General features: G+C 46.2%; 1 protein-coding gene across 4 annotated transcripts in view; it reads left to right on the top strand.

Annotated features, from left to right (window-relative positions):
- The window catches only part of ABCA1 (ATP binding cassette subfamily A member 1), a 138,221-nt gene that overhangs the window by 77,033 nt on the left and 35,270 nt on the right, over positions 1-25,918 (top strand). For all 4 annotated transcript variants that reach the window (XM_051855993.2, XM_008257418.4, XM_008257475.4 and 1 more), the window contains 16 exons: positions 3,222-3,314; positions 6,488-6,728; positions 8,735-8,874; positions 9,208-9,324; positions 11,895-12,092; positions 12,809-13,014; positions 13,861-14,037; positions 15,898-16,120; positions 17,410-17,631; positions 18,613-18,817; positions 19,870-19,983; positions 21,283-21,454; positions 22,447-22,578; positions 23,448-23,590; positions 23,808-23,945; positions 24,733-24,953. In XM_051855993.2, coding sequence (XP_051711953.2) covers positions 3,222-3,314; positions 6,488-6,728; positions 8,735-8,874; positions 9,208-9,324; positions 11,895-12,092; positions 12,809-13,014; positions 13,861-14,037; positions 15,898-16,120; positions 17,410-17,631; positions 18,613-18,817; positions 19,870-19,983; positions 21,283-21,454; positions 22,447-22,578; positions 23,448-23,590; positions 23,808-23,945; positions 24,733-24,953 — 2,742 coding nt within the window. The remainder of the gene's footprint in view (positions 1-3,221; positions 3,315-6,487; positions 6,729-8,734; positions 8,875-9,207; positions 9,325-11,894; positions 12,093-12,808; positions 13,015-13,860; positions 14,038-15,897; positions 16,121-17,409; positions 17,632-18,612; positions 18,818-19,869; positions 19,984-21,282; positions 21,455-22,446; positions 22,579-23,447; positions 23,591-23,807; positions 23,946-24,732; positions 24,954-25,918) is intronic.

Below are 25,918 nucleotides of genomic sequence, written 5' to 3'. Positions count from 1 at the left end.
GGGTGCAGGGGCCCAAGTACTTGGGCCATCTTCTACTGATTTCCCAGGCCATTAGCAGGGAACAGCTGGGACGTGAACTGGTGCCCACATGGGATGCTGGCTTAGCCTTCTATGCCACAGAGCCAGCCCAAAACATTTTTTAAAAAATGGCTGTGGCACTTTTTCCAGTGGAGGGAGGGTGTCCCAACAGGAGGAAAGGCCTGAGAGCTCGCCAAGAAACGGAGGAGGGGTATTTGCCTTGTTGAGAACTAGAAAGCCCTGTTTGTAGAGGAGAGCCCTCAAGTTTTGGCAGTAAATTCTCAAGAAAGGGGGAAACAGAGGCACGGGCTAAGATTTTTTGTAATTGTGAGGACTTTCCATGTGCTGTGCACTGTTCTCTGTGTTCATGTTCAGGAACACTGTGACATGTGCATAGCACGAGTGACTTTGCTGTGTGGTTGAGGAAAAGGACACCCAGGGAATCTGAGTCCGTTTGCCCAGGATTCCGTAGCCTCCTCAGGTCCTCATGACCAGAGAATGGGAGAAGGGGAAGAGAGTGGCAAGAGTCGTAAGAACCTTATTTCCAATTAGACTTCAGGGAAGAAATAGATAACTACCACATTCTAAGTTTTAAAACTGTATATGAATTTGGCATTTAAGATTTGTCCTACCTGTGTTGTTTTTGCTATACATGCATCTATCATCTGTGGGCTTCCTGGTAAACACAGAAACACTTTGTCTGGGGCTGGTGCTGTGGCACAGTGGGTCAAGCTTCCGCCTGCAGTGTCCTCGTCCCATATGGGCACCTGTTTGTGTCCTGCTACTCTGCTCCAGGTCCCTGCTAATGCACCTGGGAAAGCGTGGAAGATGGCTTGGGCCCCTCCACCCACTTGGGAGACCCGGATGAGCCCTGGCTGTTCTGCCCATTTGGGGAGTAAACCAGCAGATGGAAGATATTCTCTTTCTCTGTCTCCCTCTCTCTCTCCCTCTTCTCTATCTTCCTCCCTCCCTCTCTCCTCCCCTCCTTCCTCCTCCTTACAAACAAACAAAACAAAACAAAACAAAACACCTCATTTTGCCTCTTGTAGCTTCCAGTTAAGACCTCTCAGTTTGTAAAAGTTTGCAGATTCTTTGTAGGTGCAAGTCCTAGTGTGGTAACTTTCGGTTTTAAATGAAACTGAAGAGACACAGTGGGAACAAAACACCCCATTTGATTTTGCTTATGAGCAGCTCCCTGTGGAAGGAACAATCATTATCATGATCCTTTAGTTGTGTCGTAGAGACCTACCTGAATCCCTCAGAGGACTGTGAGTGCTCTGAGTTCTCATTGGGATACCGGGACTCTGATGAATAAGCCCTGTAGAAGGGCTGATGAATCAGGCTGGACAAGTTCTTGCATAGAACCTTTAGACAGATTTTCTCAGAAAGGCACATTGAGGATTATGCTTGGATATCATGATGACCATAATGATAGTAACTTAATCCTCTGTATTTGGAGTTCTTTTTCCTTAAAATTTAAAAGTGTTTATGCATTTGAGAGGGGGAGAGAAAGAGAGAGAGTGAGCGAGCTCTTATTTTCTGGGTTTGCTCCCCAACAGCTTGCAATAGCTAGGACTCGACCAGGATGAAGCCAATCCAGTTCTCCCATGTGCGTGTCAGTGACCCAGCTTACTTGAACCAAAGAATTCTTGTGTACAATGCAGGTGCCTTAACTGGTATCTTAACCACTGTGCCAAATGCCCACTCCTGGAGGTCTTTATATATATGTTCTTGTTTTCCCTAGAAACCTTTTATTTAAGGTATACAAACATCATGCATTTCATAAACACAAATTTAAGAACATAGTGATTCTTCCCACCCTGCCCTCCCTCTCACCCGCACTCCCACCCTTCTTTGGAGGTCTTTTTAAAAGAGAGCATCCAGACTGCTATTTCTCAAAGGTTATGGGTCCCATCCATTTCCAGCATTTACTGTGTAGTCTACAATAGAATTTCACAGCAATCTGATATCAATAATATCAAAGCAGTGCAACTTTCTCCTGACTTACGTGTCTCCTGTGATACTGCATGAAACTATACCTATGAGTTTTCCCGGGAAATGTCTTTTTGCTATGTGGCAAATATAATATGGTGAAACTGACCATATCTCTTTTCTTCCTTTGGAAACCTGAAAACTCAGAACCAAATTTGAGGTTACTCAATGATACCCATACTGACCTCAGAGCCTGTGAATCATAGCTTTTTTTTTTCTCCTTAGCTAGATCTTTCTGCCCTAATTTATCATTTCCTTGGCCCTAATGAATTTTTTTCTTATATTTCCCATGCCATTAGGTAGCACATAATAGCAGCAAAACATGATTTAGTAAATATAAATATTTGATTAAAACTAGATATAAAAATAAGTGTTAAAATTTACCGGTGTTAAAAGTATTACATTTCTTGGACTGGTGCTGTGGTGTAGTAGCTTACACCTCTGCCTGTGGTGCTGATTTGAATCCCGGCTGCTCCACTTCTGATCCAGCTCCCTTTTGATGGCCTGGGAAAGCAGTAGAAGATACCCCAAGTGCTTGGGACCCAGTTCCCGAGTGGGAGGCTGGAAGAAGCTCCTGGCTTCTGATTTCAGATTGGCCCAGCTCTGGCTATTGTGGCCATTTAGGGAGTGAACCAGAGGGTGGAAGGCACTCTCTGTCTCTCCCTCTTCCTGTAACTTTGCCTCACAAGTAAATAACTAATTTTTTTTAAAAAAATTATTAAATTTCCAGTGTTCCAGACAATACTGACTTGGACAGAATGGAAGAATGTCTTCTTACCCTACTTTTGATAGCTTTAAATTTTACAATTACTTCTTTCTTGTGATCATGGCAAACTTGTTTTTCAAGGTCACTTGCATGTTTCCTGTCTTGCCGGATCACACAGTTGGGAATTTATGGTCAGAGTTGTATTGGACACACACAGACTTCTCACATGAGAAATGTTTATCTATTTAATGTTAACCTGCTTTAAATATATATTCATACACCACTTAAAGCCATTCATCAAAGAATTAGCAATTCTTATCTGAAGAAAGTAACATGCACACATAGTTTGAATAATTGTATTGTCTTCTTTCGATTAGGAATTGGTCCCTTGTTTTTTAAACTGAAGATTGTAAATGGTTTTAATTAACTTGTTTATTTTCAGTAGGGATTTCAGGCTTACATTTGAGTGCAGAAACAAAGTTGTTTTTTCTTTCTCTCATTCCAGGCAGAACTAAACTCTACATCTCCCTTCCCAAGCAAGGAGCTGGCTGAAGCCACAAAAACTTTGCTGGATAGTCTCGGGACTTTGGCCCAAGAGGTAAGTTGTGTCTTTCCAGAACCAGAAAGTGGAGCACCCAGTGTCCCGTTTTGAAATTCCAAGCTTGGCTCCGGGTGGTTTGAATATCATACGAGATGTACTATCAGTTTTGGAAGTATAAGTGATATGAATAAAGAAGTGTTTTGATCTCTTTAGAGATGCAGAAACCAAGACTCGTAACTTCAGAATGAATAAGTTAGTGGCATCAGGCTCCATGTCTGGCCTAGAACTTTCTAGAACTTTGTCCTTAGATAATAGCACGTATGTAGAGAGAATTGTCTTTCTCACCCCCATGCACTTCTGTCTGACCAGCAGCTGCTCCATGTTGCTTCTTCCGTGGTAAGGGCAGACACTCATTTCACCAAAACATGTTTGCTAACTAAAGGGGATAACACAAGACCCCTCATTCAGCTCTCCCCCTTGTAAACTTCTGCCATTGAGGTTCAGTTTTGAAATTCGGTCTGTTAATGAGCATTCAGTTGAGTTTGGTTTTTCGGCCCACGTGCTGACAGATGGATGAGGATAATCTTTGTCCCAGGATCCCCGGGCTGTAGGTGCCCTCTGATAGCAGTTAACCTTTCTCTGACTCCTGACCTGCAAGGGCGCCACCTTTCTGAGTCCCAGGCTTGTTTCAGTTTAGCTGTGCAGAGCAGGAGCTGTCTGGAGTCCTCCTACGAGGAGCTGAGTCAGGGGCCAGTGGTCACCAACAATGCAGGCTTTCAATTGATGTTTTCTGGCAGTAAAAGTATTGCATGTTTGTTGTGGGAAATGCAGATTACTTAGAAACCACGGGAAGCCCTGGGGTGAAACACTGTCTAGGCACATTACCGTGCTTCTTTCTGTCCTTTTGTGTAGTCACCTTTTAATTCTGCTCCTGTGTCTCTCACTGAAGAGGCTTGGCTTACAGGTTCCCATTCAGGAGCTAGCGCCCTCTTGCAGCCTGCTATTTGGTACTCTGGTTATGAAGTCTGGTGACCTTTTACTAGGTAGAGGAGCTGGGCCAGCTGGGGCTCTTCCAGAGAAAGAGAAATAGAAACTGCTCTGCACGTCCGTCGCTTCTTCCCCAGGGCCCTGTTGGCTGACATCGACATGCCCTGCCCTGCTCTGCTCTGGCAGGTTCCCTCCCAGCCCTCCTTCCCCAATTCCATTTTGGCCTTAGGGAAGCAGAGACGGTGCGAAGGGAGGCCGAGGTCTTTCATCTCAGGTTTGGTTACAGCCGTTTTCTCCTACATCGCTGGCCCTGCCTTTAGTCTGGGTGCAGTGATTGGAAGCACGTGCTGCTCCTGCGGCGGAGCTGGTGGAACCTCTCCAGCTGAGCACCATGCGTTTTTCTTGGCAGCTGCTGCTTGTGTCCTGCTTGCTCTTGGTTCAGAACAAGCAAGGGCCACATGCTTTTCTCAACAGAGCACCTTCAAGCCACTTTGATCCCAAGTGAACGAGTGTCAAACTTGCTCTTTCAGTGAGACAAATAGGAGAAGATAAATAAATGCACTTGTTTGGTCAGTGTTTGAAAAGGAAGTTGGTTGTTTCGACCAAAGCACAGACCTTTGAAAAGAAAAGATAAAGGAAGCCAGAATTTTCCAAGGAGCTACCTTTGGTTCAGGCAGTTTCGCCTCATTTCCCTGTATAATCCACATGGCATTTGTGAGGCAGGTTATATCATACCCATTTTACAGGCAGCACAGAGGACCAGAAGAGCGAGGCAACTTTCACTGAATTGGCGAGACAGGGATTTAAAGCCTGACTGTTGGATTCCAGACCTCATGTTCTTGCTTGGTCCTTTCTGTTCTGAAACTGGGAGTTTCTGAACTCCCACAGTGACTGGAATAGCAAAAGAGATTCTTCAAAGAAAAAAAAAATAGTAGGACCTGGCAATTAGGTGGAAGTGGGGATTTTAGGAGAAACGTGAATCAAAGCTTACATGAGTTTCACATCTGAGTGGTTGGGAAGTTTCACATCCAGGTGCCTGACAGCGTTGGGAAGGTGGGAGGTCTCACCTAAGATACTCACCAACCACTGACCAGGTGCCTAGCGTTGTGAACACACGAAATCCTCTGCTCATAGCGGGGCTCGTGTGGGGTGGGAGGCAGAAGTAAATAGGTCAGTCTATTGTGTGACAGCAGGAATACGTGAAACCAGTGTGGTCAGAACAAAGTGAATAGGGGGAGAGTGGCCAGAGATGAAAGTGGAGAAGGAGGTGAAGGCTATCCTGGGGAGACTTTGGACTTGTGCTGAGTGAGATGGAAGCCGGGAGGGGGTTTGGAGTAGAGCAGCATGCAGTGTGACTGTAGACTGTTCGCACCCTGGCTCCTGGAGTGAGGATCTTGAGACTGGAATCTGGGCGAGGAAGCACAGAGACCATTGCAAAGAAGGACTAGGAAAGCATAAATCAGTTACGTATCATTCACTCAACAGAAATGAATGAATTCACTCATCAAACACAACCACCATGCATGAGCTGGAGGGCCAAGCCCACTGCTATGGGTCATGGGATGTTGCACAGAGCAAGTGTGGAGCCCGAGCTGAGGTGTAGGAGAACGAGTAGGAGTTTGCCCCTAAGCCAGGTGCCAAGAAGGGTGGACCGTGTGGAATAGCTCAGTAATTTATGGTATCTCTGCCCAAAAGTGTGCTGGCTTCATGTGAGAACTTTGTTCTTTTGGTTGAGGGGAGGAGAGGTGGTGGTGATGACACAGCCTGTGGAAGGAGAAGTGAGTGGCCTTTGCCTGCCATGGTTTACAAGTGTCAGAGTGTCTAGGGTTGTTTTGTCAGCCAACAGAAGGAAGGGCGGCCTGGCTACCTCACCCCTTCCCATCCCTATACACCAGATGGTTATGGAAAGAGAAAGCAAGGAAAAGCTGCCTACCTGTTTGTGGCCTCATGGAGTATGCTAGATGCTTTTCTCTTGGGAGAGAAATCTTGGTGACATGGCCCCCCCGGAGAGCCTTGTTCACACCTGGGCATGGAGGCAGAGGTGAGGATGTACAGGTCCCAGCAACCGGCAGGCTGTGGCAGGCAGAGAACAGGGCTTCGTGATGCTGTCAGACAAATCGTGTCCTGGGACATGGCGTTTGAGAAGTCAAGAAAATAAGATGTTTCTTTCCCGTCTCTGTCCCCTCCCTCACTCTGCCCTTCACTCCCCTCTCCTCTCCTTTCCCTGCCCATCCCTACACCAGCTGTTCAGCATGAGGAGCTGGAGTGACATGCGGCAGGAGGTGATGTTTCTGACCAACACGAATGGCTCCAGCTCCTCCACTCAGATCTACCAGGCCGTGTCGCGGATCGTCTGCGGCCACCCGGAGGGCGGGGGCCTGAAGATTAAGTCTCTCAACTGGTACGAGGACAACAATTACAAAGCCCTGTTTGGAGGCAACGGCACTGAGGAAGATGCTGACACCTTCTATGACAACTCCACGAGTGAGTGTCTGTGCAGACCGAAGCCCTGTCCCCGCTCCTGCTGTCCTGTGGTTTCCATGGGTGGGATACTGACAGAAAGACAAATCTTGTACCATTTCACTTCGATGTGGAGTCAACAAAATAAACTCATAAAAGCAGAGAGTACAGTGGAGGTTGCTGGGGCTGGCGGTGCAGGGAATGGAGTGATGTTGGTCAAAGGGTATGAAGGTTTTGGCTGTACAGGATAAATAAACTCTGGAGATCTGTTGTCCATCATGGTGACTGCAGTTAAGGACCCTGTTCTGTGTACCTCAGATTTGCTAAGAGAGTAGTTCTAAATAGTTTCCCCATCAAAAAAGGTAACTGTGACATGATGAATATATAGATTACCTTTCACAGTGTAATCAGGTTGCGTATATAAAAAATATATATTTAATTTAATTTATTTATATATAAGATTATATATATAAGATTATATATATAAATATATATAAGATTATATATAAATATATATAATCTTTATTTGTCCATGATACCTCAGTGAAGCTAGGAAAAATTTTAAAAAGGGGTGAGATACTTATCTTTTAATTATTATTAATACTGGGGTAAGCTTCATAATAAAAACTTGAAATAAGTAACAGGACTAATAACAACAAAAATTAACAGTTCTGTTAGGTTTCCTATGTAGTATGCATTCTATTTAAGTTATCTTATTTCCATCTCACAATGACCTCACAAGGAAGGTTCTATAACCCCTCTTTTCATAAACTCAGGTTAAGTGACTTGGTCAAAGCTATTATCAGAGCTAATCCACAACAACCTGGATTCAAGGCCAAGTCTACACGGCTCTGTGCTTTTCCTGGTAAACCGCACTGCCTCTGAAATCCCTGTTACTGGTGGGGTGTGTACCATCACACTCAGGCATTTGATCTGCTGTTTGTTTTGGGTTCTTAGCTGCAAGGCAGTGTTAAAGAACCTTGTCACCCTGTATCTGCTTGCCACGTTTGGGCAGTTTTGTGGGGATGTGTGGCAGCAGGGATCCAATGTTACAGCTGGAGACAATGGCGTCTTTTTCCTTGAAAACATGATGCAGGTGAGCCTTTCTTCATCTGCAACCAGAGGTGTGTCCTTTGGCCACTCGGTGAGGCAGCTTTTTGTGCCTTGCTGTAACACAAGACCCTTTCATTCTTCCCTGTGCTAAAGGCCTCCAGACAGTCACAAGTCGCCTTACAAAGCTGAAGAGGATGGCGGCATAGGCAGCTTTATGAAATGCCGTCTCCTACGCTACCCCAGCCTGCAGACTGACCCCAGAGAGCTTTCCTTTGTGCAGTAGACAGCATTGTGAGAAAGTCTGCTTTTTAAAAAATGTGCTATTATTTTTTTGCCAACACGAGGGATGCTTGGTATCTAAAAAAAAAAAAAAATCCTGAAAAATTCAGAATGAAATTAAGAAAAAAAACCTCAAGAGATCCTTTTGACTGATCAAAAATATTTGCCTATTATAACTTGATATTTGTCCATGTGGAATTTTTATTAAATGTAAGTGTACTTGTGGTGAGATACACCAAAGAAAAAAATTTGAGTTTTTTCTGGAAAAAACTAAAGCCTAAAATCAACCCCCTGGTTGTCCCCTTAAGAGTATGGTTTGCTTTCTGTGAAAGCAGAGTGCTGAGGCTGGCGTGACCGCATGGCTCTGGAGGGCTTGTGCCTGGTGGGAACGTCTTTCTAGACCAGCTCAGTGGTGGGTTATCCATCCTCAGTGTTGTAGTAAGCTCTGATTATTTATCAAGTGTCAATCTAGAGGCTGTGTGTACATCTTGGCCAAGGAGCTCTTCTGAACTTTATTTCTACAGCGGAGCATATTGTGGCTCAGCCAGGTAGTTATTTACTGCATGCCTACTAGGAAATGGTTGAATTAGAATTTGAACTCAGGACTTGCTGGCTGGCTCCAAAGCCCTCGTAAGTTCCAGTGTTCTCGTATGGCCGTGCATATGAGTGAGTCTTCGTCTCTTCCATCATCTTTGCAGCTCCTTATTGTAATGATTTGATGAAGAATTTGGAGTCCAGTCCTCTTTCTCGCATCATCTGGAAAGCTCTCAAGCCTTTACTTGTTGGGAAGATCCTCTATACACCTGACACTCCAGCCACGAGGCAGGTTATGGCTGAGGTAAGCTGCCCAAGGCCAAGGACCCCTTCCCTGAATCTTCCCGTAATCAGGGTCAGAGAAGCAAAGCCAGCTTCAGATGGAGACGTGCAGAGAATACTCATAGCCCTCCTGGGATTTCCCACGAGTGAGACCCTCAGGTGTGATCCTGACCTGAGCTGACTGCTGAGGGCCAGCTGCCTCGCCCTGGGGCTCTGGATCACAGCCTGGGGACTGGAGGACTTCCTGAGGGCTCCTGGGACGGGGGAGAGGTTCTGCCCAGGGAGAAGCCGAATCACGCATTGTCTCTGCCTCCTCTCTTCCTTCTGTGGTCCCTGGCTCCTCACCTGACTCCAGGTGAACAAGACCTTCCAGGAGCTGGCTGTGTTCCACGATCTGGAAGGCATGTGGGAAGAGCTCAGCCCCAAGATCTGGACCTTCATGGAGAGCAGTGAAGAAATGGACCTTGTCCGGGTGAGTGTCCCCTGCGTACTCTGCACCTGCTTAAACCAGAGGGCAGAGTTTCTGGTAGCTTTCCCCAAGAAGACTGAGATGAGAATTCTTCCAGTTTAACCAGTGATGACGTAGCGAGCATAACGCAAGGGCCGGGGCTGCTGTCTCTCCAGAAGTGCAGAGGCCACGGTGCGGCGGTAGCACTGTGCATGTCAGCATCAATCCTTTCATGCCCAAATGTTGGTTTCCCATGCAGCTTAATGAGGGGTGGTGTTCAGAGGTAGAGCATGGTGATTGCAGGATCTTAAGTGTTTTCATTTCTGGCTCCAGCCCCTGAGCCCATGGTAGCGTCTTCTTTAGCCTTTCTGTGTCGTGGAAGGAGGCCTGGGAGCAAAGGCGCAGTCTGATGCATAGACAGGGCTGAGATACTCATTCCCACAGCTGCGCGTGAGCATGGAGCTGCCATTGCTGCAGGGAGGGGACTGCACTTGGAGCTGCAGAGCCACTCGAGATGGCTAAGTGCTCTGGAGACAATTGCACTCCGAGGCGGAGCTGTCGGAGCTGGAGCAGAGTGTCTGCCATCCGATCACATCGTCTCTGCGCCGAGTCAGAGAAGCGGCAGGCTCTCCCTCTGCCTCTTTTCATCTCTGTTGCCATTAAGAAGCAGGAGAGGATACTGCCAGCTTTCTTGCCCCGATCCAAGGGGCAGCTGGGTCTTAGGGGCTGTACCCACCTGGAGGGAGCTCTTCGGAAGGTGAGGACTGATCCCCGGCTCCCCTGGGAGACAGGTGGCCAAAGAAATGTGGTGATGAGAAGCCCATCTCCTTTGTTGTGCTCGTCCTGTTACACACCTGTGGGGTTCCTGCAAAGGGGCCTTTAAAAACAAGGGGCTTTTGCGAGAAAAGTGCCAACAATCATTTGCGTGGATTTACGCTAGCAGTAATAGCTCCTGCCTTTAAGCATGGCTCCCTGTTGAACTCTAGTCTCTCCTTCATGAGGGAGTCACGTGATCCTGCCACAGACAGCACTGTGGCCTCAGGCCTCTTCTCCTTGGAATCCACATTTCTACCAGTTGGACTTTTTCTCTCTGTCTGGGTCTGGGAAGATGATAAAGGCCCTCTGGTGGAGGGATGCAGTGAGTTCTAAACTGAGGACAAATATGAGGGGACTTTAAAAAATTTGTGGAAAATAGAACTAAAAGATAAGTTTATTTCACAGTCAAAATTTCCTTGAAATCCATGTCCATGGAGGGTTGTTCAAAAAGTTCATGGAAAATGCATATTATGAGGAACCCCTGCATAGGTTTCAATTTTTGTTTTTTAGAAAAAGAATCTTGTAGATACTTCCTTACCCTTCAGTTGAGAATTTTCCTTGGGCGCTCCAAGTGCTCCTTAGATCTTTTAAATGAGACAGGGCCCTTATGAATGTGGCAGAGGCAGTCATTAGGAATAGAGCATGGAAAATCCATGAGGTACAGCAGGAGTTGAAGAAGTGGTGGCTAGACAGAAAGGCCTGGTGTGCCCTGCAGGACACACCAGCTGGGGATCTTTGCTTTACACTCTGGAGGACTGTGACAGAGTTTTAAACAAGGGGAGATGACGATGTGTTACTTTGTGTGACAGATGAATTGATGAGAGAAGACAGATAGATGGATGGGTGGGTGGGTGGATGGATGGATGGCAGGCAGAGACCAAGGCAGAGGCTCTGCATGTGAGTGCCCAAGGCACAGTGCAGGACATGGGGCCTGGTGACTGTTCAGTGGTGGAGCAGTGAAAGAGGGAAGCACCAGCATGATTCTTGGTTTCTAACTGGTGAATTGTGGGGACTGGGATCCCCGCAGTGGGTGGTCAGGCTAGAGACACAGTCTAGGGAGTCATTAGCCCATGGGTGGAAGTCAAAGGAGCCTCTACCTGCTTTCTTCACTCGCTTAAGGAGCGCTTAACTCCACTCAGTGGTTTCTGGTATGTCCGGGTGATGTTGGAGGCTTCTGCTTCTGCTTCTACCGGGGCAGCTCTTACCTTCCTGTTGTCTGCGCCATGGCATCACTCCCTCTGCTCGGCTCTGTCTCAAGACAGGAAGGTGATATAATACAGTAGGGAGGTGCACTACAATCAGAGCTTTGCTACTTATTTGCTGTGTGTCCTTTTATTAATGATCACCCTTTCTGAGCCTCAGCTTTCCTGTTTGTGAAATGGGAAATATAGGAGTCGTGTGAGGTAAAGCATATACATCACTCAACATAGTAACTGTATAAGTAAATATTGTTATTCCTGTTGCTGCAATTAATGCTGTTAAGCTGAGCTTTTTGGTGTAGTAGAAAGCATGTGGATTCTGAATCCAGGCAGGTCTGACTTTGAGTCATAGCTCCACATCTGTTAGCATGATGATCTGGCCAAGGTTAGAACCACATTCTATTTTGTTTTCCAACCTCAGTCTTCTTAACTATAAAACGAGGACACTGTGCTCTACTTCACAATTTTCTATGAAGGTTGAAATAGAGACAATGTACGTGTGAGGGCTTTGCACATCACATGGTGCGCATCAAGATTTAGTTGGTATTCACTGCTTGTACACTCTCGTTTGGATGGCAGACGCTGCTGGACAGCAGAGGAAATGGCCCCTTTTGGGAACAGAAGTTGGATGGCTTAGATTGGACAGCACAAGACATCATGAGGTTTCTGGCCAAGCACCCAGAGGATGTCCAGTCTGCTAATGGCTCCGTGTATACCTGGAGAGAAGCTTTCAATGAGACAAACCAGGCCATCCAGACCATTTCTCGATTCATGGAGGTGAGGAACTGCCCTGAGGGTCATTTAGGAAATGCCTACACCTTCTTTTTCTGGGATGTCATAGTAGGTCTTGGACAGGAGGAAACTTAAAAAAAAAAAAAAGTGTAGTCCTACATACAGCAATGTTCCTCAAGCCTTGTCACAGGGCTTGGCATACAAAAGGCACACCATAAATGTTGACTGAGTAAATGAACACGCCTGAAGCTAGCTTTATTCTTTGTTGATTCAAGAGTGTTTCTACCCATTGTCTTCTAGGTTTTCCTATGATTTAATTTCCTAGTGCCTAAGGAAACAAAGAATTCCCTTAAAAAAGGATGATGTATGAAATATACCTAAAACCTAAGTCAAGACAGATTAAATTTGAAAAATAATTCCAAAAATTGTGTTGCAATAAGGATGAATTAAAGGTTCTTTGGTCTGTCTCTGGATGATTGCTCTGACTCAAAATTGCAAAGAAAACAGAGAGGAAAATAAGAATTGCTCATTGTTTCAACTTCTTTTCCTCCACAAAGATCAGTACAAGCAACTTAAATCTAAATACTTCCAGCATTTATCTGAAATTTCAGTTAAAAACCAAAATGATCCTTTTTTGGTTGGAGATTGGGAAACTCCTTCAGAGGCCCTTAGACAATGAAGTTTTAGTGTGAGGCTCTTAGGGTAGGCACTGCTTGTTTCTCTGGCTGCCTGAGTTCTCACTGGGGCTGTTCCTCTGTCAGTGCGTCAACCTGAACAAGCTGGAACCCATAGCAACTGAGGTCCGGCTCATTAACAAGTCCATGGAGCTGCTGGATGAGAGGAAGTTCTGGGCTGGAGTCGTCTTCACTGGGATTACTCCAGATAGTGCTGAGCTGCCCCCTCATGTCAAGTACAAGATCCGAATGGACATTGACAATGTGGAGAGGACGAATAAAATCAAGGATGCGTAAGTTGAATCCCTTCCCACCAGCACAGTTGGGGGAAGTCAAGAGCAGGTTTTATGACTAGGAGTACTTAATTTAAATTAACAATTTGGTAGAAATTTCAACAGAAAAATCTTTGGTGGTCTGATTTTGGTATGTTCATTCCTGAAGGTTATTCTTTCTTTCTTTATTCTGTTTTCTTTTAAAGCTTCTTTATAGTTTCTGTTTTTAAAACAGATAATTTTTTATTTGAAAGGCAGAGTGGTATGGATCAGGCTGAAGTCGGGATACAGGAGCTCCCTGTATATTGCCGATGTGGGTGGAAGGGCCCCAAGCACTTGGGCCATCTTTCACTACCTTGCCAAGCACGTTAGCAGGAAGCTGGGTCAGAAATGGAGTAGCTGGGACTTGAACTAGTGCTGTGATATGGGATGCTGGCATTGTAAGCAGCAACTTAACTTACTGTGCCACAAGACTGGCCCCGGGCTATTTTTTCAAAGGTTGTAATATATCAAATATCTTTTGATTCAACATTTCCACTCAAGGGAATTTATCAAGGTTCTCCCTGTTTGCTTTATCCATTTATTATGAAAAGAGGCAAACAACAAGAAAAAGGGAATGGTTAAGTAAATTTGGTATGTTCACTTGATGCCCTGTTATGTAGCCAATGGAGAGGAAAAAAAAAAACCAAAAGTACTATGTTCATTATGATTATATCTATTAAAAATATGAGTATATCTCAACTGAGACCAAAAAGTGAGACACAAAAATAAAATTAGTGGCTTAGTAAGGATAGTGGATTGTGGGCAGTTGGATTGTTTTCTTGTATGGTTCTGAAGAATGCTTGATCACCTGTGGTTTGGTTTTAGGTACTGGGACCCCGGTCCTCGGGCTGACCCCTTTGAGGACATGCGGTATGTCTGGGGGGGCTTCGCCTACTTGCAGGACGTAGTAGAGCAAGCCATCATCAGGGTGCTGACAGGCACTGAGAAGAAAACTGGTGTATATGTACAACAGATGCCCTATCCCTGCTATGTCGATGACATGTGAGTCACCTACAAACCATCATCTTTATTTAACTAGTTAATTCTGTACCAGGTGGAGTGTGTGTGTGTGTGTGTGTGTATGAATGAAATGGAAACAAGATGCTAGATGTAATAAGATGGTTAATTGGTCATCAGATGCCCGGTGGTCACAGTTTCCAGCACATCAAAGACAGAGGGACAGACACATGCACATACTTGTCACTCTCCCTCCCTCCTTTTGTATCCATGAATATCAACAACTTAGAGTTTTATACTTGATGCATTTTGCTCTAGTCTGCAAGTTGAAGAGGTACCATGAAAAATACATGTAAGTGCAAATGTCCACATACTCCCAAACACAGAAACGGCAGTATAGACTGGTCAAAGCGGGTTTTGTATACATTTATCCATTCTTCTAAGTGTTGAACCACATTTTGAAATGAGTCAAATGAAACTGAACAAAACCTCTTTCTCTTAGACTTTTAAGATAATCTTTTAGTGCTTAGTCACTAAGCTCACAAGTTCTTCTTGTGGGAACTGTGCCTTTGGAGTTAATGATTTTGTAAGAGAGAGTAGTCATAGGTGCAAATTATCGCAAGCATTTGAAATATGTCATATCTCTTCCAAATTCTCTCATTTTCTCTTGCTTTGTTGGGTGTGTGTGTGTGTGTGTGTGTGTGTGTGTGTGTGTGTGTAGGGATCAGGATACAGAAGGAGCAGGGGTTTTCAGCTTATACTTTGCTCTGTTTTGCATTAAACAACCTATTTCCTTGTGAGGTCAACTGCTACTTTTTTAGATCACCAAAAATTATCCTATTTTTTACCTCCAAAATGATTAGCCAGAATTTTCCAAAGGAAGACTTTTCCAAAGATCCCTCAGGCAAAGTTTACTCTAGAAATGCTGTCTTAAGACAGAGAATTCCAGACCACTTACACTAGGAGTTCAGAGGCATTAAGAGGCTTTGCCTGTTGTCAACGTAGCAAGTAAATGTCTAAGCGATAAAACTGGGACTTGGACCTTAAGTTTCAGGGTCCAACATTTGTGCCCTTTTTACTTTGGAACACTAAATCCTCTCTTCTAGTTGAGAAGCTAAAATATTATTGATAGGAGCTGCCTAAAGTGTATTTCTACACTGTGATTAGAGTTAGGCTAAACAAGCCCGTAATGAGAGCACCTTGGAGATCTTGAACTTTTGTGAAAGAATAACTTGGTTTTATGTTTTGGTTTTTAGTACTTTATATAATGCATCTTTTTTTAATTTTTTTTTTTTGACTGGCAGAGTGGACAGTGAGAGAGAGAGAGACAGAGAGAAAGGTCTTTCTTTGCCGTTGGTTCACCCTCCAATGGCCGCCACGGCCAGCGCGCCGCGGCCGGTGTACCGCGCTGATCCGATGGCAGGAGCCAGGTACTTCTCCTGGTCTCCCATGGGGTGCAGGGCCCAAGCACTTGGGCCATCCTCCACTGCACTCCCTGGCCACAGCAGAGAGCTGGCATGGAAGAGAGGCAACCGGAACAGAATCCAGTGCCCCGACCAGGACTAGAACCCGGTGTGCCGGCGCCGCAAGGCGGAGGATTAGCCTAGTGAGCCACAGCGCCGGCCAATGCATCTTTAACTTATCAGCATCTCGTGGTTACCTAGTTATTAAAGTAAGCCTCCGAAGAAATTTTGCTTGGCAACACTTTGTTAGGTTGGTTTTTGTGTCTATGTTGAAGTGCTCAGGAAGCATTTGGTAACCTGCATGTTTCGGAGTCCAGAGGGCCTGCCCTTCTGTGGCCCAGTTGTGGTGCTTCCGCTAGTGTGCAGGCTCATTGCTGTTGGTCCAGAAGCCTGGCTCATGTGTGTCTTTCATTCTCCCCCGGCCCTTCCTGGGGGCCTCCAGCTTCCTGAGGGTGATGAGCCGGTCAATGCCCCTCTTCATGACGCTGGCCTGGATTTACTCTGTGGCTGTGATCATTAAGGGCATTGTGTATGAGAAGGAGGCACGGCTGAAGGAGACCATGCGGATCATGGGCCTGGACAACGGCATCCTCTGGTTTAGCTGGTTCATCAGCAGCCTTATCCCTCTGCTCGTGAGTGCTGGCCTGCTGGTGGTCATCCTGAAGGTAAGGCTGCCCTCCTTGCTTCTCCCTGCAGGGGAACAGCTCAGCGTGGGTTAAAGGAGAAGAGGAAAAGCCAATACTCTGGGAGGGTAGGGGTCTCACCTGTCAACTCCCACAGTTCTTTCCTCTTATAGTTGGGGAACATGAGGCTCAGAGGGGGCAGCCATGAGCCCATGGTCACTCAGCTGGTTAGTAGCTAAGTAGGACAAGAACTCAGGACCCATGCATCCTGGGTAAGCCCTGTACTATGTACTAGGCAGTGGTTCATAGTAGCATCTGAGGGCTGTTTGTTTCCTTGGATGTACTTGGTGCTGATTTTTCCTGAATTTCTAAAAATGGTAGTCAGAAGAACAATTATTATAGTGGGATAGGTTGTCTGGAAGCAGATGCTGAGACAAGGTTTGGCCTGTAGGGGTGTATTAGGGACCTGGCGCCCATATGGGATCTGGCACCACAGGTGGAGGCTTAACCTTCTATGTCACAGCGCTGGCCCCACCAACATTCAATTTACTATCAGCCACCAACTGTTATAAAGGAGCATGTACTGATTGCCAAATGGTGTTTAAAGCACATTCCCTGTGCTTGCTGTCTTACTATATCTTCACTAAATAACTATCTAGCATACAAGAAAATGAGGCTAAGGGAGGTCAAGGGCTTCCCTGGGGTCACAGAGCAGGATGCCAGAGCCAGGACTTGAATGCAATTTTTGCTGAAAGCAACCCCTCTCCCTTTGCTATCTGACTGCAAGGGGGCCAAGCTCTGTCAAGGGTGCTGGCCCTGTGACTGGTGTATGACAGCTTCTCTGGGACCACTGCATGCAGATGGGTCACGCTGAAATACACCTGATGATGAGAGTTAAGCTGGAAGTACCCACGTGAGTTTAGAGGATTGTGGGAATGCAGAACCCACAGAAATCAAGGTTATCTGGCTGTCTTCCTTGGCTTTCAGAGAGAAAAGTTGTGTGTGGTGTTATCTCCCACAATGTTTTCTTGGTACCAATAGTAACAGTCCAGTTACTATTACCTATGGGAGAAGCAGCAAAATCTCCATTGAAATTTAGCAGAAAGCCTTGGAGTCTGCTGTATTCCTAACTCTGCCGTTATTTTTCATTGTAGTCTAGGGTAAGTCATTTCCCTCTGGAAGGTCGATTTCCATATCAGAAAAATGAATAGCATTGTTGCATTGCATCACCTCCAGGATGGTTTGAAGAAACCCTGACTTTTTCCAAAGGCATGCCAGGGAGTGCTTAGGCTTGGCGAGGAAGCACATTGAATGGCTCTTTTCCTTCCCAGTTAGGAAACCTGCTGCCCTACAGCGACCCCAGTGTGGTGTTTGTCTTCCTGTCTGTGTTTGCCGTGGTGACCATCATGCAGTGCTTCCTCATCAGCACCATCTTCTCCAGAGCCAACCTGGCGGCAGCCTGCGGGGGCATCATCTACTTCACGCTGTACCTGCCCTACGTCCTGTGTGTGGCATGGCAGGACTACGTGGGCTTCACACTCAAGATCTTTGCGGTGAGTAACTCTGGCTCTTCTGCAGCAGCTGTGATAGGGGAGGTGTTTGAATAGTCAGCAAATTGAGAACAGAAGAGGAGTCTCTTCCCAATGGGACTTGAACCTCTGTTGTAAAGTCGAAGCTCTTTGAAGGCAGGAATTGTGTCATTAGGCTGTTTATCCTTAGTTCTCATTTTTCAGAAAGCCAGATTGTGCTGTGATCCTGGCTTGAGATAAATGGCATGGGGAATGATTTTAATTAACAGATGTCATTTCCCAACTGTGCTGGCCACGTGAAGCTCACTACAAGGTCATGGCTACAGATATAACTTAAAGCCCCCTTGAGGTCAAAAATGGCTCCTTCTGGACTCTGTCTTCCTTGTAATCCAGTATGGCATTTCTATGAGCAGTGTTTTCTGAACTGAGCAAGGCTGAGGAGCAGGTGCTCCGCCTTCCCACACACCCCTGACTTAGACATTTCTTTCCTTTGTATGGAGTAGAGGCCTTTGAAGGTATGTGAGTCCCTGTAAGAATACCTTTCCAGCTGTCCCCTGGGCCACTTACAAGGAAAGCTGACTGTCACGCATAGGATGCTTCCTCTGCAAAGTCTAGGCCTCATAGGCAGCAGTAGCCCCAGTCAGACGGTTCTGGTCTTGAGCATCACGGGCTGGGCAGAGAGCCTGAGAGGCGCTATGTCTGTGTGTATGGGGGCAGGGAGGGGAGGGTTGCTGAGCCTTGGAAGCATAAAATTCTAAAAGCTTTTTACTCTACCACATGTGCATTTCGAAATGTGTGTGCATAATGAGTGGATATAAATGCAATCATTTCCTATGCTACAGGGGAGCCCACTCCCCTAGAGGGACTCTCTGGGTAAATTTTTCCATATCCTGTAATAGATCCATTTTGCAAATTCTAATGGCTCCAGGTGGAATTTACATTAGAAGTGGCAGAAAGATGAGAGCGACAAGGAACTAGATAAGTGACTTGGCCTCCTTCTCACAGAGCCTGCTGTCTCCTGTGGCCTTTGGCTTTGGCTGTGAGTACTTCGCCCTTTTTGAAGAGCAGGGCATTGGGGTACAGTGGGACAACCTCTTCAAGAGCCCCGTGGAGGAAGATGGCTTCAGTCTCACCACTTCGGTCTCCATGATGCTATTCGATGCCTTCCTCTATGGTGTGATGACGTGGTACATTGAGGCTGTCTTTCCAGGTACTCTGGGCTTCTATACTGCTTTGGCCATCCACTGGGCATATGTGATTTCTGGCCTCAGAGCTTTCCTTTTTCTCGGGTGGAATTTCTGCAGGGCATGGAGCTCCCTGGGATATGGCTTGGGCCTTAGACCCTTGGCTAACAAGTAGTCAAAGGAGAGGCAGCTGATGTTGAAAAAGTCCAGCTGTCATTGCTAATAGAGCACTCACTTCTGAGCACTGTGTAGCAGACATTGTGCAAAATGTTTCATATAGTCTGGTTCATTTAATCCTTATAAAGTTGCTCTGAGCTAATTGCTGCTATACGGAGTGTTTTTCAAATGAGAGACCCTTGACTTGAGAGTTAAGGAACTTGCCTGTGATTACATGGCTGGTAAATATTGGTGCTTGGAAGTAAACCCAGTTGGGTTACACTGGGTCAGTGAACCCAACAGATTCCTCTCGGTATTGACTCAATTCTATGTCCCTAGAGATCTACCATTAGGGGAGGGTTTTGTTTTCTTAGTACAGGTTGTGAATAATAGAATATAGTGGCCTTAAGCCCTTGCCTGAGATTTAATCAAATTAGCATCCAGTAAAAAATCAATTTGGTTCTTTCCTTAATGAATCTTCTTGACTAAGTGCAGGATGAATCTAGTTGGGGTAAATTTTCATCCCAGATCTAATTCTAGGAGAGTAAGGCTTAACTCTCTTCCATAGGAGATATATTTGTAAAGTATTTATTCCCCCTACCTTAACTTCCTTTATTGAGTATGCAATTTTTCATGGTACAGATCTGAATTCATATTCTGAGTCCTTAACTTATGGCTGAGTGACTGGTAGGCTAAGATTTCCCAGTGGAGATGGCCCCTGTCCCTTGGGGTTGTTGGGTGAACTCTGAGAGGTACAGAATGTTTATCATCATAGTGGGTTTCAGCATATGTTAGCACCCTCTCCCCCACCTCCTTTCCAGTCTGTTCCTTCTCCTAAGGGGGTAGGAAGGAGGGTGGGTCTGGAAACCTCTGGATTTCTGGCATGGTGCTCAGCTTGTCTGACACCTGTGCTTGCTTTCAGGCCAGTATGGCATTCCCAGGCCCTGGTATTTCCCTTGCACCAAGTCCTACTGGTTCGGTGAGGAAAGTGATGAGAAGAGCCACCCTGGTTCCAGCCAGAAGGGAGCATCAGAAAGTAAGTGCTGCTGGCCCGCCCTTCCCTTAACTAGTGCTGTTTGTCCCGTGACTGTTGGAGTCAAGTGATGACGCTTGCCCTTTAAAAGACTCTTCATCCACTCTGGGGGCAGAGAAATCGCATGGCAATGCCTCTTTCCAAATTAGACCATGCCGTTTGTGTGCAGTGCTACTGACTTAGAGTCACTGTCTGGTCCCTAAGTCACACTTTGCTTTCTTGGCTTCTCGGACAGTCTCTTTTGACCCCTGTATCTTTAGCCTTCTCTTGCCACTCACATGTCTCATTCTATTTTAATAAGGTAGAAGGAAGAGATGGAGATGGCTGGGATTGTGTATCCGTGAGCCAGCCTTGCTGCCTGCCTTGTCAGGGGGATTCATGTTTAAGGCTGTATCGGTTGGCACCAAGTCACTGCCCCAGAATGCTAAGTCTCTCCTGGCTCCTGACTGTGGGTGGAGAAGCAATGGCTCTGCCTACTGGGCTTTTTTGTTAAGCTCTTTCTGCCTACTGTGGCTTCCTTCCATTGTTAATAGGCCCTTCTTCTGCTGATTTCCTCTGTGTCCTTCCTTCATTTGGAAGCGATATCTTAGTGAGCTCACTTGCCCCCTGTTCCAGCTCCTTTTTAGTCTCCTGGATCTGCTCACAGTTGCTGGAGCATGTGTTTCTGTGCATTTAGTCTGTGCAGTTTTATCACAGGTGTTGATTCATGTAATCAGTAGCTCAATCAAGATTCAGGCCTATTGCAGCATCCAAAGTTCACTCATGCTACTGTTTCATAGCCAGAGGCATTTCCCTTCTCCCAGTCTCTGACATCGGATAACCACTATTTTTTTTCTCCATTTCTATAATTTTATTATTTCTAGAATGTTCCGTAAAAGGAACCATATAGTAGGTAGCCTGTTGATTTTTTTTTAACTTAGTATAATTTCCATGTGATTCATCCAAGTTGTGGTGTGTATCACCAGTTCATTCCTTTCATTGCAAAGTAGTATTCCCTGGTGTGGGTGTTCCAGTTTGTGGCATTTTTAGATGTGTTTTTAAGCATCTATTATCATCCTATATTTTTTCAAGTCTTCCTTCCTCTCCAAAAGTCTACAGTGCAGACACTTTTATTATTGTGTTCCAGTCACCAATATCTCTGCCCAAATTGGTCCTCACACGTGTGTATAGCCTCTTGCCTGCCGGTGAGTTCAGAGTGGTCTTGAAGAGAAAACAGTACTGTAGGTAGAAGCACAGCGCCCAGGTCTTCACACCCCACTCAGTCAGTAGTCTCTGTGGGTTCACCCTTCTCTCTTCTCACAGTTTGCATGGAAGAGGAGCCCACCCACTTGAAGCTGGGCGTGTCCATCCAGAACCTGGTGAAGGTTTACCGAGATGGCATGAAAGTGGCTGTTGATGGCTTGGCATTGAATTTTTATGAGGGCCAGATCACCTCCTTCCTGGGTCACAATGGAGCGGGGAAGACCACCACCATGTAAGAAGAGGGGTGACTCACAGAATCACAGTGTGGTTTCCACCTAAGGAAATTGTCTGGGTCACTGGGGCAAGGGCAAAACACAGGAGATGATGGATGTAAAATCATTATCTAACCAGGAGGCTGCACTCAGAGTGCAAGATTTTACTAGATGTCAATCGTCAGCCCGAATCAGGGGGATCCTTTGTATGACTTTCCCATGTAGTTCTTGGTATTCTGTAGTGTTCTAGGACTCTGGGGCCATGACTGCTCTGAGGAAGGGTCTCCTTTTGAGCTGGTTTGGTCAGAACTGTAAAGTGAGAATCTGGAAAGAAAGGTTGGATATGTTAGAGGGGGGTGGCAATTTCCAGAAAGTGTCTAAGCATATGTGAGAAGCATCTGGACAGCTGGCTTTGGTTGCCATGCCTGGGATCTACAAGGATCTTACCATGACAGCCTTGGATGGGACAAAAGCCATAAAGCCCCAGAGGTAGCCTCAGTGGTTTTCAGTGTGTTTCCTCAACCCTTCCAGAGGTTGTGTCTTTAGATAGGATACTCTTTTCCTGTTTTTCTTTTATCTTTTTGTTTAATATAAATCAAAATATTACGAACATGGTAGAACAATTTTAAAAGGCATTCCAGAATCTTACCATCTAACACAAACTTTGTTTTTTTCTTTGAATAACTTGTTCTGGTTTGTCAATTTTTTGTGGGCATGATGTTAAATATATAAGACATTTTTTAAAGTATACTTTCCAGTGCAGATTGGATACTTTGTTTTAAAAATGCTTATGCCAAAATTGCCATTCCTGACACATAGGCCTGATTCTAGTTATTCCTTAACATCGAGCAATTTTTTGCCTTGTTGGGGGAGGGGGTCTGTTGGGGTCTGTTAGATAGGAATTAGGGGGTGGGAGGGTTGGTGCCCTCTGTTCTCTCTGCCTGGCTATGCAGCATCTAGAGGAGAGGGTGGGTCAGCCCTGACTCCTATACTGTTTGGTTTCTAACCTCAGGTCCATCCTGACTGGGTTGTTCCCTCCCACCTCGGGCACCGCCTACATCCTGGGGAAGGACATTCGCTCGGAGATGAGCACCATCCGGCAGAACCTGGGAGTCTGTCCCCAGCACAATGTGCTGTTTGACATGTGAGTACCAGGCCCTTTCTGGATGTGTGTGTCATGAAGTCGTGGGTGCAAGGGACTTAAGCATTTCTCCTTCTTTGGGGATGGCAGGTCTTGCCTCCCTAGACATGTGAGGCCTAGTTGTCCCTTGATTTTAGGAAAAGTGGAGTGAGTTTCTGGATGATAGATACTGCACAAGTCCAGCCAGCAGATGGGGGCTTGGAAGCAGTACTCTCCATCATTGGCATTCTGAAGGGTCCCTTGGCCCACATCTTCCCCAATGGCCTCAGGGCACCTTCTTACAGTGGCCCTGTGTTTCTTGCTCAAGACATTTGTTCCCACTCAGATTGTCTCATTAGGAAGTAGGGCCTCCAGGAAGCCCCAATATTAAAGTAGAGGAAGACCTGTGCTCTGACCTTGGGTGAGTCCTTTCCTCCTTGTGAGCCTCAGCTTCTGCTGACCAGATTTGAGCATCGTGGGCTCACAAGAGTCCCTGAGGGCCTCCCTTCTTTGAGTCTCCGTTTCCTTGAGGCCAGGAGGGCCAGTCCACGTTAATTCCAGGCCAACATCTTGGTTGACTTGGGTTACAGGAAAGCTCTTTGAGGACCACACATTGGGAGTCTGAAATTTAACTTTGGAATTGTCCGGTAGCTGGGGCAAGGCTCGCTGGGGACCAGTTGGAAGGGATCTGTCCCATTCCTGAGCAGCTCAGGTTTGTTGCTGTGGTTCTGCCTTGAAGTCTAAAGATCACTTTTCAGTGATTGGTAAAATATTTTTTAAAAGGTGGAGGGGGAGAAAAAAAAACGTAGCCATTCTCTTTTGCTCTGGTCAGGAGACACTATATTCTGGTGCATCCTGCAGGGCCCAGAGCTGACCTGCCCCTCTATCCCCAGGCTGACTGTGGAAGAGCATATCTGGTTCTACGCCCGCCTCAAAGGGCTCTCCGAGAAGCACGTGAAAGCAGAGATGGAGCAGATGGCCCTGGATGTTGGTTTGCCACCCAGCAAGCTGAAGAGCAAAACAAGTCAGTTGTCAGGTAAGCCTGCAGCTACTTTCTCCTTTCTCCCTCCCCTCTGCCTCCAAGTGGGCGCACACACAGGAGGCACCGCTCTCCCAGCGTCCTGGGCTGGGTGAGTGGGGAATAGAAACTGGTCCCTGGCTATGTCCCCAGGTGGGTGCTTCCACCTGTCTCTCATCACCTCCACTTCACTCACCATCTGGGGCTGGTCCTGGAGCCTGTCTATTTCTTACAGGTGGAATGCAGAGAAAACTCTCTGTGGCATTGGCCTTTGTCGGGGGATCCAAGGTTGTCATTCTGGACGAGCCCACAGCTGGTGTGGACCCTTATTCCCGCAGGGGAATATGGGAACTGTTGCTGAAATACCGACAAGGTAACTGTCCTGCATGTCTTCCAAGTCACAGACTGGGCAGGGTTGAGGTGGTTGACAACTACGGCTGGATCTCAGGGCTCTTCTTGCTAGGACAACAGCATTGCTTCTCAAGGAAGATGAGAATCTCTTTTCCTGCAAGCACATGGCATGGAGGTGGGAGGCCTGCTTATGCTTCATTACTTAGGGGCCTGCAAGAAGAAGAGAAATGGGGATGGAGGACATTTCCTCCGTACCACCACCGGCCTCCCCAGTCCCCATTTCTCTCTGGTGTAGAACTCACACATACGTGTTTAACTACGTTCCCCCCTAGATTGAGTTCCAGGGAGCAGTCTGCCTTTGCTCATCTTTTTGGCTCCAGTATGGTGCACTGAATTTATGTTTGTTGAAAAACAACTGAAGAAGAAGTGAGTGGAAAGAGTGGGAACAGGATTAGCAGTGTGCTTAGTGACAGTATGAGCACAGCTCTGGCTGGTCCTGCTGAGATTTGGAAAGTCATTATCTTGGGTCGGTTTCCTTACCTGTACTAAGAGTGGCATTTTCCTCAGAGAGGATTAAGTTACAGGAGAATGCACGTAAAGGAACTTGCACAGCGCCTGGCACATGGCAAGTCCCCAGAGTAGTGCTGCTCTTTACCAGTGTAGCAGTCACAGCTGTCCGGGGTTGAAGGCCACATCCAGATCTTTCTGCCATGCTTTCTCCTGCTAATATCTCTACAGTCCCTACCACTGTGAGCAGTGAGAACTGACAGTCCTCACCTGTCCCCCATCTTTGTGGTTGTGCCTGGCAGGCCGCACCATTATTCTCTCCACACACCACATGGATGAAGCGGACATCCTGGGGGACAGGATCGCCATCATTTCCCATGGGAAGCTGTGCTGTGTAGGCTCCTCCCTGTTTCTGAAGAATCAGCTAGGAACGGGCTACTACCTGACCCTGGTCAAGAAAGATGTGGAGTCGTCCTTGAGTTCCTGCAGAAACAGCAGCAGCACTGTGTCATACCTGAAAAAGGTGAGTTGCAGTGTCAGCGCTGGGCTGGTGCTGGGTCCGGGCCATCAGGACTTGGTGACTGTGAATGGCTTGTCCGCCTCTGCCCCATTCTGCATTGCTGAGCCACACCATCCTCCTGCTCTGTAGTCTCTTTGGAATCACATCAAAGCTCCTGCATGAAAAACTTAGGAGACCTGTTCCCATTGTGCTAGTTCTGTTGAATCCTGCTTCCTTTTTCTTACTGAGGCCCAATGAATAATGGAGAAGGTCTTCAAAGGACTACATTATATCAAAGAAGAAATTAAGAGCCTTGGCTACCGAATGCCCTGCTGTTCCAACTCATTACCTTTAAAGCTCATTGACCTTACCTTATAAACTATAAAACAGCAAATATTTATTAAGCACCAACTTCATGCCACATGGACTTTGGGCATAAAAGAAAACAATGCTAATAATTTTTGTGGCATTGTTGCCATTTACAATTCCTTTTTTACATATATCATCTCAAAGTGCAGAGCAACCGTTGAAAGAAGGTATCACAATTATTATCCCAGAGGAGAGAAGTGATGCTTACAGGGATTTAGTAGCTTATTCAAGGTCACCTAGCAGGTAAATAACAGAGGTAGAACCAGAACCCAATATCCAGTTACATTTTCCTTTGGAGTACAGTAAAGGCCTGAGATTTAGTTATGTTGAAAGTAGTAGCACTTTGTACATTGCATCCCAACCTTGGACCTAGCCCATTTATTTGCCTTTTGACTTTAGCCTCCTTAGTCAAATGTGGTGTTAAGGACCAGCCACATCAGGGTTGCTTTGGAACCTGTTAGAAATGCAGCAACTTGGGCCCAGCTCAGACCTATTGAATCAGAATCTGCCTTTTAGCAAGGACCCCAAGTGACTGAATTCCCATGGCAGCTTGAGATGCATTGAACTAGACAAGTGGCCAGGTGAATCCTATGCCCGAGACCATTGGAGAATGCCTGCTT

Source organism: Oryctolagus cuniculus, chromosome 1 (genome assembly GCF_964237555.1).
Source record: "Oryctolagus cuniculus chromosome 1, mOryCun1.1, whole genome shotgun sequence".
In the NCBI taxonomy this organism is placed as follows: Eukaryota; Metazoa; Chordata; class Mammalia; order Lagomorpha; family Leporidae; genus Oryctolagus; species Oryctolagus cuniculus.
Note: the sequence above shows the minus strand (reverse complement) of the source record. Positions and strands in the feature narration are given on the sequence as shown.